Source organism: Ctenopharyngodon idella, chromosome 21 (assembly GCF_019924925.1).
Source record: "Ctenopharyngodon idella isolate HZGC_01 chromosome 21, HZGC01, whole genome shotgun sequence".
In the NCBI taxonomy this organism is placed as follows: Eukaryota; Metazoa; Chordata; class Actinopteri; order Cypriniformes; family Xenocyprididae; genus Ctenopharyngodon; species Ctenopharyngodon idella.
In genome coordinates this window covers 3987859-4001818 of record NC_067240.1, presented here as the reverse complement: position 1 = coordinate 4001818, position 13960 = coordinate 3987859, and the positions used below count along the sequence as shown (strand labels likewise).

The 13960-nt window shown below is 34.3% G+C and overlaps 1 protein-coding gene across 5 annotated transcripts in view; it reads right to left on the bottom strand.

The window, feature by feature from the left end:
* LOC127503775 (cytotoxin 7-like) overlaps window positions 1-13960 on the bottom strand; it is a 31275-nt gene that overhangs the window by 1452 nt on the left and 15863 nt on the right. For 2 of the 5 annotated variants that reach the window (XM_051877902.1, XM_051877901.1), the window contains exons 2-4: window positions 8110-8223; window positions 7790-7903; window positions 7123-7696 (exon numbers count right to left, since the gene is read on the bottom strand). In XM_051877902.1, the coding sequence (XP_051733862.1) occupies window positions 7629-7696; window positions 7790-7903; window positions 8110-8223 (296 nt within the window). In that variant the 3' untranslated portion in view covers window positions 7123-7628. Of the gene's footprint in view, window positions 1-306; window positions 430-509; window positions 647-7122; window positions 7697-7789; window positions 7904-8109; window positions 8224-8297; window positions 8417-13960 lie in introns of those variants that run through there. The other 3 variants (XM_051877900.1, XM_051877899.1, XM_051877898.1) reach the window with 3 other exon arrangements.

The following is a 13960-nucleotide window of genomic DNA, read 5'->3' as shown; positions in this document are numbered from 1 at the left end:
TCCCATTATTCGCACGAGTCAAAAACCACCTCAAGCGGAACACGAGATCCAACTCCTCCCATTTTACATAATCCCTAAACCTACCCGTCTGCGCCCCCTGGATCTCGTGTGTTCAGCAGTGAGGGGCTACTCCCTCAAGTGACCGTAAAAACTTTGTTGCGAATTAAGGCATTTTTTTCCCCCGAAACTGGGCGTTTCCATCACTCTTTTCTGATGCGATACTTCATAATGCGCATAAAAACAGGGTGATGAAACATAGCTTCAGTAAACTACGACAGTAAATTTTCCACATCACGCTGGACTTACCAAATGTTTGTTCCGCTGTACTGCTTGAACATTCATATCCAGCTTTACATGTCTCCACTGTTGTTGTTGCTTCACACGAACTCATCAAACTAGGTGTGCACGAGTAACACCTCAGAGAATATCCTTAAAGACAGAGAGAGACATTCAGTGACTTCAGTGTACCAAATAATACATTCAATAGGCCTACTTGCTGTTTTTTGTACCTCCAGTGAGAAAAAAGAAAAGAAGAACGACAGAGACTCTCAGATCCATCGTGTGTCAGGAACAGAATGAAATCACAATGTTTCAGTTGCTTTCATGTCTGTTCAGAAAGGGGTGGGATTAACAAGGAAAGTCAAAAATGACAAACTCAAACACTCACCATAAATGTTTCTCCTCCAGAATAACTAATGATCAGTTTTAAATAATGAATTAGTAGTGTAAGATAATGATTTTAAATGAAAAGTAGAAAAGTTCCACAAATTTGTCTGTTGTTATGCTGTTCTAGCTGGTTGCTGGGCGTTTATGTGGAGTTCTGAGTAGTTTCTAGGCATTGTTAGGCTCTTCTGGTTGGTAATTGGACATTTATGATTTCTAGCTGGCGGATAGTTGTGGACACATAATAAAGTGGCTATAGTGAGGACTCATTTTATGCTACGGCTTTCCAGAAAACTTTTCTCTTCCACAAGAAGTAATGAGCAATAAATATATAATGTAGTAATGTTATCTATCTATTGTTGATCATAATATGAACTTAATGTTGTGTGTAATTTAAGCCGAAATATATGTTAATATATTTATTTGTTTTAAAAGTTGTAGAAAACGTGAAAATGTCTTGACAACTTTGAAAATGCAGTGGATTTATGGTTCCCAGTATGCTTTGCATAGGACAAGGAGAATAAATGTTAAAATTGTATGTTTCTTTGTGTTTTTTAGTAAAAGGAAAGAGTTTAGTTTGATGTATTAAAGAGTTTCTGATGTTTGTGGTTACCATTTTGCTGAGGAGTGCAGTCTGTTATTAGGGTGTGGGAGGCTTCATAGTATACACTAAAATAACCTTACAGGCAATGATGTGCTACTTCCTGTGACGGGTAGCTATGGTTCTTTAAATTTCCATGTTATCTAGGCCCTACTAAATATTTAACATATTTACACAATTCATGTCGTTTTCACACAAAATGCAGTCATTAACATGTTTCTAAAATTCTTAAATTTTCTTTTAATAAAGGCTTACCCCATACCAAAATCTTTCTGATCTCATTTACAAAATGTTTAAACACAGCATGTCAGAAATGAAGACCTAATATTTCAATCTTTAAATATAGTATAAAACCTCTACTTCTGCAACAACAGCAGCTCAAAAGTACTAAAAACATATAGGCTACAATACAAATACTGAAACAATTGATAAGCATTTTTGAGTAGCAGATCACTGAAATATTGAGAAATAGCAGATTTCGATTTCAGTTGGAGGTGTTACTATTTTTTTTTAATTGCTAACACGCATCGGTCGATACTGAAATCACATTTTTAAAACTCTTATTCAGAACCAGATGTCTATGCGTACCAAACTGTGAATCATTTTTCATTGCTTTCGCACAAAATGCATTCATGACCACGTTTTCCAAAATCCATGAAAATTTTTGTCATTCATAGCATCTGCAAAACACTATATATTTGCAGCACATTTCTCGAATGCTAACACTGCTTTCAAAACTGATAAAAGCACATTCAAATCAGAAGGATGGCAAACTCTGAGCATTTCTGCTGGAATTATATTGGAATAAAAAATATTATCAGGATATTTACAAATGAAATTAAATAAAAATTATTCCAAACACAGCTAATTGGAACTTAAGCTGAAAGCCTACCCAGCTGTCTTATTTTTAGTCTCTATTACAGTAATCTTTTGGTAAATCTGGATGGCTTCAGAATGATTTTGTTTAGAATCATGGATCAAGGAAGACACATTGTTGGGGAAAGAAGAGTATCAGACTAGAGCCCTCACAGTACTGTACATCCATCCGTCCATTCTATACATTCCAAAGTGCTTAGCCTGTGGGATCTGGAGCTGGAGTCTTTCCCGGAATCTTGGGTCATAGGCAGGAAAACACTGAACAGATGGGCGGTCCATCCCAGCAATGACTCACTCACATACATTCATATTCACACTCACACTTACGGCAAACTTACAGTTTCCTATTTACACTCCTGTATGTCTTTGGGGAAACCCAGAGGAAACCAATGTAAACACGGAGAGAACGGACAAACTCCACACAGAAAGACTCCTGACACAGCTGTGACTCCAATACTGCATGCCATTATACTAGACATGGTTTTGATGGGGTTTTGTTGTTGTTGTTTTGTAATTATTATTGCTTCAGGATTTTGTTGTTTAACTTTTATTTTTTGCATGTAAATTGCTATACGTAAAGATATAGAAAATAAAAAAAACAAATTGCTGTATTTCTTACACTGTTAAACCTTGCTACAAAAAAAAAACAAAAAAACATTAAAACAGGAATATACTGTGGAAAGCAATACATTTTGGGTAATATTTGTCATTTTCAAGAAAGTAGCCTACAGAAACATACTGTAAGTTAACAGCTCTCAAAGTTGACACTTTGAGGCTGTTCCAAATCACACCAATATTGAAGTTGTATAGTGCATAAAATCTTTGAGCTCCTGCATAACTTGGACAGCAGAGACATCAACAATCAGAATATGAATCTCAACAATGGTGGCATTCAAAAGTTTAATGTCACAATGCATGCTGGGTGCCAGTATAATACAAAACTCCCAGTATGCACTGCATGATGAGCATGAATAAATTTTGCAGCTGAATGGTCCTTTTTTATTGCCACCATTGTTGAGACTGATGTTCTGATTTTTGATATCTGTGTGTCTAAAAAAAAAAAAGCTACAAAATTTTTTATTTTTTCCCTTGCGCATGGTGCAGAAAAACAATGTTTTTAACTGATTGATTGTTGTAACTCTTGTTGTAGTTTCACAGTGGTGATCAACTCTTTTTGTTCAATGTGGATGCAGAACAACAACATGAATAAAAATAAAAAAGTTAATTGTGACCTTTTTTATCTAAAAATTCTGTCTTTTTTTCTTTTTTCTCTCAATTTCTAATTTATATCTCGCAATTTTGAGGAAAAAAGTCAGAATTGTGGAATGTAAACTGCCATTTGCAAGAAAAAAAAATCACAATTACCTTTTATACTTTTTTTTTTCCACATTAAACATCTCAGCAGAGGATGATTCAACTCCAAAAACAGCATTATCAGCTATATTTACTACAAACCACTTTGACTTCATCTACAAAAGTTCTTTTTAAGAATTAACAGGGGTTTAGATGTTGATGTCTTATTGAAAGTTTCATTTTAAGTCACTATTATGGTGATTAGTGTTTGCTTTAGTTGGCCACGTGACCCTTGACTTTTTAACATTAGTGTTTCTCTGGCTGCTATAACTATTTTCAACAGCTCTGGTACAGCCTATTTGGAGTCTTAGTCCCACTTACTTAAAGCTGCTCTGACCTTCGTTTATACAATATTTGCCAAATGCGTAACACTTTATTTTAGTTTCCATGTTACACGTTACCTTTCCAACATGATTATGTAATGCGTGGCGCATCAGAACCCAAATAGCATCAGTGATCGAAATAATGTTGAATCAATGTTAATGTGTCAACGTTAACTGCATTGAATCAATATCACTTTTGCACCCTCAATTAATGTTGAATGAATGATGAAATTTCAAGAAAAAATCAATGGTAATGGCATTGAATCAGGGTTACAATGTGATGTTGGTTCAACATCATGCTTACACTCTCAGAAAATGAAACAACTACAACTGACTTAAAGCTACATAGCCTGAAATCAACTGAAGATAAAAGAAGACAATCAATCTCTCAAGATCTCAGCAGATGTTCTTTTTGAGAATTAACAGAGGTTTAGATGTTGATGTTTTATTAAAAATGTTTGGTCACCATTATGGTGGTCAGTGTTTCCTTGAGATGGGCAGTTTGACTCTTGGCTTTTCGTGTGAGTTTGTGGTCTTTATAACAGTGTTTACCAAAACACCTCATTTGTTGCAAAGAAAACCAGAAACAAATTGATAGAGTGATATAGTTTTCATCATCGTAAAGCAAAATCATTTACTAATTGTACTCCTGAGCAAAAGTGCATATTTGTTTTTAGTAGGTAACATTCACCAACAATGCTTTCTTGCTACAGATCAGACATTCTTCAGCATATGAATCTCAACAATGGTGACATCCTTCATGCCACAATGCATGCTGGGAGTCATGAGTTGTATACTATGGTGGCTCCCAGCATGCATTGCGGCATGAAGGATGTCACCATTGTTGAGATTCATATGCTGATTCTTGATGTCTGTGTGTCTAAAGATTTTTTTTTTTTTTTTTAATTTACACTTTAAAAGTCAAGATTCAGAATGTCTGATCTGTAGTAAGAAAGCATTGTTGGTGAATGTTACCTGCTAAAAACAAATATGCACTCAGGAGAACAGTTAGTAAATGACTCTGCTTTATGATGACAAATACTATATCCCTATCATTTTGTTTCTGGTTTTCTTTACAACGAATTGTGCGTTTTGGTAAACACTGTTACAAAGACCACAAACTCACACAAAAAGCCAAGAGTCAAACTGCCCAATTAAATGAAACACTGATCACCATAATGGTGACCAAATATTTTCAATAAAACATCAACATCTAAACCTCTGTTAATTCTCAAAAAAACATCTGCTGAGATCTTGAGAGATTTATTGTCTTCTTTTATCTTCAGTTGATTTCAGGCTGTGTGGCTTTAAGTCAGTTGTAGTTGTGCTTCATTTTCTGAGAGTGTAAGCATGATGTTGAACCAACATCACATTGTAACCCTGATTCAATGCCATTACCATTGATTTTTTCTTGAAATTTCAACATTGATTCAACATTAAGTGTGGGTGCAAAAGTGACATTGATTCAGTGCAGTTAACGTTGACACATTAACACTGATTCAACATTATTTCGATCATTGATGCTATCTGGGAAGAGCAGTGCAAGACGAGCATTTGTGGTTAAAAAGTATATACATAATTTTTTTTTCTTTAGAAAATGACCAATTGTTTCGCTAGATAAGACCCTTATTCCTCGTCTGGGATCGTGTAGAGCTCTTTGAAGCTGCACTGAAACTGCAATTTGGACCTTCAACCTGTTGAAGTGAAGTTGACTATATGGAGAAAAATCCTGGAATGTTTTCCTCAAAAACCTTAATTTATTTTGACTGAACAAAGAAAGAAAGAAACATCTAGGATGACATAAGAGTGAGTAAATTATCAGGAAATTTTAATTCTGAAGTGAACTAATCCTTTAACATAACTGTGAATTGTGAATGTTTTCTTGCTTTCTGTTAATCATTTCACTTGTCTAAGAAAATGATTCATAACACTCAAAGTGGGAGAATTTTCATCCTCAGACTTACTCTAGCAAAACTGGTGACTCACTTTAAGTGTGTCTGGTGTTTAAGAAAGTGTCATGTCTTCATTTACTCACTTCCCTACCACTGTAGCCAAGTTTTTCATAAACATTAGAATTTTTACACTTAGTTCCATAAATGAAGCTCTATTCTATAAAATCACAGGAGACTTGTGAGCTTGACAGCTCCAAAAATGACAAAAATTATAACCACTAGAAAGGCACCATAAAAACAGTCCATGTGGCTTCTGCACTATTTTCCAGGTCTTTGGGGACCATATGATCATTGTGTCATGATTTTTATGGTCGGTTATAGTCCCAACTTTAGTGATATTACGTAAACTGTCCCTTTGGAAAAGAGCTATGTAAAATGCTTCAAAATTCTCTTGCTATGTATCAAGGAAATGTAATGTTTTATTTAATAAAACATCCAGTATGCTTTTTAGTATCTTATCAGAACACCTAAAATAGTACCTGAAAAAATTTCAAGCTAAATGCTTATTACAGTGTGTCTGATTGTAGAATGTGAAGAGCTGCTGGATTTAGTGCAACAGGAAGTAGGAGAACAGAGAACAGCAGAGGAACAGGAAGCTCTGGGGGGCACTCTCTGACAAACTAACCCTTAAATAAAACAGAACTGATGAACACATGACAAGAGCAACCAATCAGAATATGACACAAGAGACAAGGAAAGCACATGGCATGATAGCATGAGGAGCAAAAGAAACACATGAACAACAGGAAACATGACTATTAAACCACAAGAACAAAACCTAAACGGACGTGACAGACAGACATACACATACACATACATACACTGCATATGTATGTTAAATATTGTAAATGTGAAGGTTTCGATTAATGATCATATCTTTATAATACAGCTTAAAAAGAAGCATACATATTTGTGCATTCAATGCATTTATATGAGATCTTCATATATTTGTGGATTGAATTGTGGGTTAGGTTTAGGATGCACATTTTGAGAAGAACAGAATAGTCCAGTTCACAATTTGGTTTTGGTTTTTCTTCTTTTAGTCCAATGTACTTTAAAGGGCTAGTTCACACAAAAATGAAAATCCTGTCATTAATTACTTACCCTCATGTTGTTCCAATGAGGTTCATTCTCGTGTGTTACACGCTCAGCACATTTGAGCTTCTGGAAAAGGTTTGTTGCGAAGGTTTGTGTTCCGAAGATGAACAGAATTAATACGGGTTTGGAACGACATGAGGTTGAGTAATTAATGACAGAATTTTCATTTTTGGGTGAACGAACCCTTTAAACTTATGTTTCATTTCCATTTGCTGTTTACGCAATTTCTGGGTTAAATACGGAACATACAACAAGCAAGGAGAAATAAAATTTTTATGTATATTTTTATATGAACATACTTTTTATTAAAACCAAGAAGCATCAAAGTTTAATCAAGTTTAGATGTTTTTTTTTTTTTTTTTTACATTGTCTCAAAAAGAAATACAATTGCATTTGATAAACATTATTTGTCAACAATGAACAGTTGTATTTTTATTAACATTTACAAAGATTAAAAAATGCTGTAACAAATGTATTGCTTAATGGGACCTTAATGTAAAGTATTACCATTTCATCTATTTTAATAATATTGAATCATTACTCATCAGATTCTCAGTTAATTTTACTTTAATTTTACTGAGCTGAGGGGTCACTAAAACCTGGTTCACACTCAGATCGTTATTTCAAGTTTTTCAGATTCAGTTGGTAATCATGATACAATAGAACAGCAGATCAATAAACAATCTTAAAGGAGCAATGCATAAGAATGTGTCTCATATTCAGTTGTTTTTTGCTGTAGAATCTGAAGTCTTGAATCTGGACTCACTGAAACAGGAAGTAGAAGAGCAGAGGAGAGAAGAGCAGGAGGAAGTTTCCCTTATAAACTCCATCTAATCAAGATGATAAAGAAATTAGTAAAAATCAGCCTGCTAAATGAACACATGTAAATGTTAATAAACACATGGTCAAATAAAGGCCAATACCTGCTGCATTGCAGAGGTCAGTGTCACAGCACTCGATAGACACTAGCCCTCTATTAGGTTGATGTTGGGACCCAGGTAAACAAATATAGGCACACATTTTTGTGATGGTGAAACCTGCAAAAAAAAAATACAGTCTCTTTCTCTCTCTCTCTCTCTCTATATATATATATATGTAAAAGGATATTTAAACAATTTCAGAAAACACCCCTTGCAATAGACAAGCATTGCACTTATGTGATGAGATTAACATATATACTTTACTTCATATCATCACTTTCAGTAAACTGTGACAGTAAATTTCCACAGCACACTGGACTTACCATCTGCTGGTTTCAGTGTTGCACATGTGGTATGTCCATTTGGACATGTCTCCACTGTTGTTTCACAGTAACCCATTGAATCAGGTAAGCATGTGTAACACTTGAGAGAATAACCTTAAAGACAGAGAGAGACATTCAGTGATCTCAGTGTACCAAATAATACATTCAATACTTGCTGTTTTTTGTACCTCCAGTGAGAAAAATGAAAAGAAGAACGACAGAGACTCTCAGATCCATCTTGTGTCAGGAACAGAATGAAATCACAATGTTTCTGTTCCTTTTATGTCTGTTCAGAAAGGGGTGGGATTAATGAGGAAACTTTGTGAAGTCCTACACAAACTTGACACATTCGGACACCCATGTTTTCTCCTCCAAAATACCTAATGATCAGTTTTAATTCATGGATTATAGTAATGTAAGTTAAAGGGTTAGTTCACCCAAAAATTTAAATTCTGTTATTAATTACTCACCCTCATGTCGTTCCACACCCGTAATACTGAGTTGGCGTTCGGACGTAAACAAGAAAGTCTGCACTGACTTAACTATGTGGTAACAATTCATATTGCTGAATTGAGTTGTTATTTTTGTTTTGTTTCTGCATGTTAAGGTTGAACCGCAGTAGTCACATGAACTATTTTAATTGTTTTCAACTATCTTTCTGGATGTTAAAAGGTGCAATGTTGTTGCTGCCACATATTTTAATTTGTGTTCTGAAGATCAACGAAGGTTTTACAGGTTTGAGGGTGAGTAATTAACAGAATTTTCGTTTTTGGGTGAACTAACCTTTTAATGATTTTAAATGAAAAGTAGAAAAGTCATTGTTAAGGTCTTGCTGGTTAATAAACATTTCTGATTTCTATCTGGTTAATAGATGTGGACACTCAATAATGTACAGAATTTACATGTGTGGCTATTTCTGTAGTGAGAACTAATTTTAATGCTATGCCGTTCCAGAGAAATTTCTCTTCCACAACAAATAATGAGCAGTTAATATATAATTTAGTAATCTATCTATTGTTGATCATTACATCAACTTAATATTCTGTGTAATTTAAACCGAAATGTGTTAATTATTCATTTGTTTTAAGAGTTGTAGTAACATGAAATTGTCTTGACTATTGAAAATTGTGCAGTGGATTTCTGATTTTTGCATAGGACTGGGTAAGGAGATTAAATGTTGAAATTGTTTATTTATGTTTTTATGTGTTTTTTTAGTAAAAGGAAAGAACTGTTAGTGTTTAGAGCTGTTATGGTTGACGTTTTAAAGAGTTTCTGTTATGCTGGAATTTTTTTTGGTTACCAGCTTTTGTGGTTAGTTTGTGGGTTTCTTTGTGATGGTTTACACTAAAAAAAAACAGTGTTCAGTGAAATGATGCAATAATGCCGGTAAAAGGTATGATTTGTTAAATTTCCATGTTAAGTAAGTTATATGAATTGGAATAAGATTAATTGGTTTCAGGGCCACCACTCAGTTATGCTGAATTTTTTATTTATTTATATTTTCTTTTGAGTAATTAATTAATGCAAACTCAAGATTTTGCACCGTTTTCTCTGAGGGTTATGTTTAGGGGCAGAGATCAAGTTAGGTGATAGAAAATATTATTAACCTCATAAGTCAAAGTCTATGAGATATCTAAAGCCGGGTTCACAATTTATAATAGTCCTTTATGACTGTTGCTTGTCAGACTGTATGAACATGATCCCCGCTGTAAGTCATGTCACACTGTAGGATCTCAGTTGTCATTAATGTCAGACAGTATGGCAGTCAAGTCACATGCAAGAAGACTCATCCGGAGTTTTACATCATCAGTCTGTGACACATTCAGTGACTGTAATGGTGGCTACTGGCTAGCAAACAAAAACAATCTCTAGCGTTAATTTTGATCATGGCTTTTCTTAAAAACAAAAAACAAAAAAACTGAAAAGATACTTACTCAGTGTTGTCCACAATTTATTTCATCTGCAACATCATTGTGAACTTTTATACGTTTGGTCATTAACATTTAAATGCATCATTATGCAAACACATGAAGATGATGATCTTAATCACATCTTAATATGTCTATGTGGTGTTTTTAATATGCTTTAAGACTATAAATCATGTGCAAATTCTTAAGTCAACACCATTGCTGAGTATTTTCTCCTTAAACCCTTTAACTGGCCCACCAAGAAAAAGGCATTTGAAAAAATTTTTGTTTGCATTTTTTATCTCATTATGTCACTAGTTACCACACTCACTGTATTTTTTTTCAACGCATCCCATAATTTTTAAAATATCGGCCTCTACCAAATGGTTGATTTGTCACTTAAAGGTAAAATAATGAAATTCATACACATATTATGAAAATCAGAAAATATGAACTATAATACTAATTTATTTAAAACATAATCAAAATAAAATAGTTTTATATATTGAATCTTGTTTATTTATTGAAGTATTCCATAAAATATTTCAGATTTTCAACACAGGAAATTACATGTTTTCTTGTTTTGTTTTTTTTAACAATAACAAAAATAACACAAATAACTAAAAGTAACAAAACTAAAGACATTACATGCTTTCTGCATTCAAAAACTAAAAACAAAATAGCAAAATATAGTAATATAATGGCATTTTAGGCTTTTATGATTCAAGAAACACGCCATCAAGTGTGGTAGTGCAACAGGATTTTTCTTTTTCTTTCTTTTTTTAGATATATGAACATTTCTCTTCTCAGACGGGGTGATAATCCGGATACTCTATTGGGTCATCAACATCACTGAGATCAGCATCAGAATCTTGGGGGTTTTCTGGGACAAGGGCCTGAAGAGTGTGTGTTCTTGTATCATAGAAACTGTTGACATCCATCTAATAATTATAAAAAAAGCAACAACAAACAAATAACTATCTCTTACAATTTTAACAATGTTAGTACACCAGCATTTGTCATTTAAGAAGTAATTGCCTCTGATAATTATGATTTGCACACATTAATTCTATGAATTCATTATATTTACTTCAAAAAATATGCAAAAGTGGCAAAAAAAAAAAATACATATTTAAGAAATTATCTCAGCATATTCATGAAAAAATAACAATAGCTGTTACATTCATAGCTAAGAATGATCAGAAGTTTATATTTCTCAGCAAATAATCCATTCTGACTGCAGAAATGGATGATCTGAAAAGATTACCTTAGCTTTTCTGCATTTACCATAAAGTGACAAATCAACCGTTTGGTTGAGCATGTTTTTGAAAAATTATTAAAAACATACTAAAGTTTTTTCATGGCACCAAGTAACATAATTTTGTAAAGTTATAGGGCTCTTACAGTGTAATATTTCAAAAAAATTAGCTTACCTTGCCAAATTTCACCAAGAACAGTTCACATGGCAGGAGTGATTTCTTTGTTTCTGACATCCATGTTTGACTTATCATATTAATTACCGTTATGTGTCCGATATTGTAAAGAGCGATACCATTGTGCAGCGTTTACCTCAGTAAGTTGAGCGAGTGGAGGCGGAGCTAATTTGCATATGCATTGATCCGTGTATATTAAATGAAGTAAGGATGTACAGTTACATTCAAGCTATTTTAAGGCATAATTTTTTTTCACAAAAAAAAAAGTTTAAATATGTCATCTTAGTGATCAAAGATGAGTTTTAAGGGATAAAATTATTGACTTCAGGGGGACATTAAAAGAAATGTTAAATTTCAAGTTTAAAACGTTTCGCAGGATTGATTGTCAGATACAGTAGCTCTCCTCTAATTTCACCTGCATAATCAGATTAATTCATTAAGATCAGCCCTCCTCCATTATCTGCTGGCTTGATGACAATATCTGAGTTTTTGCTCAAATTGTGAAGGGCCTCATTTTCCACCTTAGTGATGTTATGTCTTATTTTAAAGTCAAGAGTCCGAAAAAGTGATCCTGCATCCCTTTCTACCAATTTCAGAAAGTAGTAACAAAGACTATAGAATAACACAAGACATGTCACTCGTATTGTTTTGAATGGGAGAAAGTGTAACGCTCAATATGGCGGAATAAGTCCCGCCTTCAAAATAAGAGCCAATCGCCGACCTGTAAAGTCATCGCGTCACTGCAGCGGCCGTTAGAAGCACCGGTTTCTATAGAAACAGTCAGACGCGCGCCTCCGAAATGAGGCACAAGAGACGCGCATTTAGGTCTGCGCATGCGCATTAGCTTGATCCAGCCTAAATACTGTTTTTTTGTCATGATTTGAGCGTTTGGGAAAAAAAATGTATGAGACAGTTGTTGTCAGATTTCATTGGTGATTTCAAATATGAAATTTAATCGAAAGCTTGGCAAACAGCTTTGGAGAATTTGATGTTTCCCCATTCAAAGAGATAGGAGCTGCATGATGCCCAGGATGCCCGAGAGGCGTTTCAAAGATGGCCGCCGAGTGAAATGACTTGTCTTAAAGGGACTTTGGTAGTAATAGGAGCACTCAGCGGCGCCTGCAGCTGTACGGCTGTACGCACTGTGCGTACCATGAGAGGGCGCTAATTAATGCCGTTTTTATTTTTTACATAATTTTTAAATTGATTATTAAAATTTTTCTGTGTACACTCATGACATATTAAGAAAGCAAGAGAGAATGAGAATAAAGGTGTGCGTTTGTGTGTTGTAAAGTCAAATATGTGCCTGCATGGGTGGGCGTGGGGGATGGGTGAAAAGAAATCTTATCGGATAGTTTAGTTTCGTCAATTTTTCCACACATAAAAAAATATTACTACAGATTTAACAAAACAAGCTCAACATGTTTAAACGCTCTCTAAAACAGCTAAACTTGATTGAAACATTTGCAAAAGGCCTAAAGCTATTGAGTAGGGATGGAGAAATGAAACCTCTTAAATATTTGAAGCTTTTCTCTGAATGTTTCGGGAAAAGTTTCAGAGCATTAAGAGTGTCGAAAACAGTGCCATCTTGTGACGGGTAAAATTTACAGCAGCCATAAACCCGAGTAGCTCCGTTGTTTTATCCATTAAGCACAAATAAAAGCCTGACGACGCTAAATGAGTTCAGTTTTCTGATAATATAATTCACATAATAAAGTGTGGCAATAAATTAAATGTAACAACCAAAATCAATAATTATAATAATACTAATATACTTTCTGAGTTGTTTAAGGCAAGTAAATTGTGCTGTTATTTTATTGTTTTACCGGTTATAGGACAGAACATATGACAATGTAATATATATATATATATATATTTTTGTTATATAGGCTATTTAAAACGTTAGTAAATGGATTTGAACTTCGTAGTGGTCTGGGTTCAAACATTCCGACAAGCAAAGTGAAGCATTCACGTGAATGGAAAGAAAGTGAGGCTTTGTTGTTCGTTAATCACATGTTTCTCTGAAAACAATACGTACGCACATTTCGGGACGAAGCCGCTCGGAGATAACGTTAAAAAAAGGTCTGTTATCAGTACTGATGCATGATGATCATCCTTAAAGAAAAAATGTTTCAATTTAGTAGACCAGAAAAAATTAAGAGGTTTGAACAGTCTGAAAAGGATCTAAAGTGAAAGTAAGAACACAAGACAAACCCTTATTAAGGACAGACATTTACGAGGCAGTTAATGAATGATCGGATAAATTAAAGGCTAAACTGTGAGAGTAATCTGTGGTCCATCCGGTGTTGAATCTCCTTCCGCCTCAAACTTCTCTTGCCTCTCTGACAACGGCTGGATCCGTTGCGATGTTTGGATCGGCCCTTGTTGGTTCGATGTCCTCTTATTATTTGATGTGGGACATGAAACATCCAGTTCAAATGCAAGCTTAATTTCTGTGCAATCATGAACGGTCATTTGATTTCCTACAGATTCACTGCAAACTCAAAACAT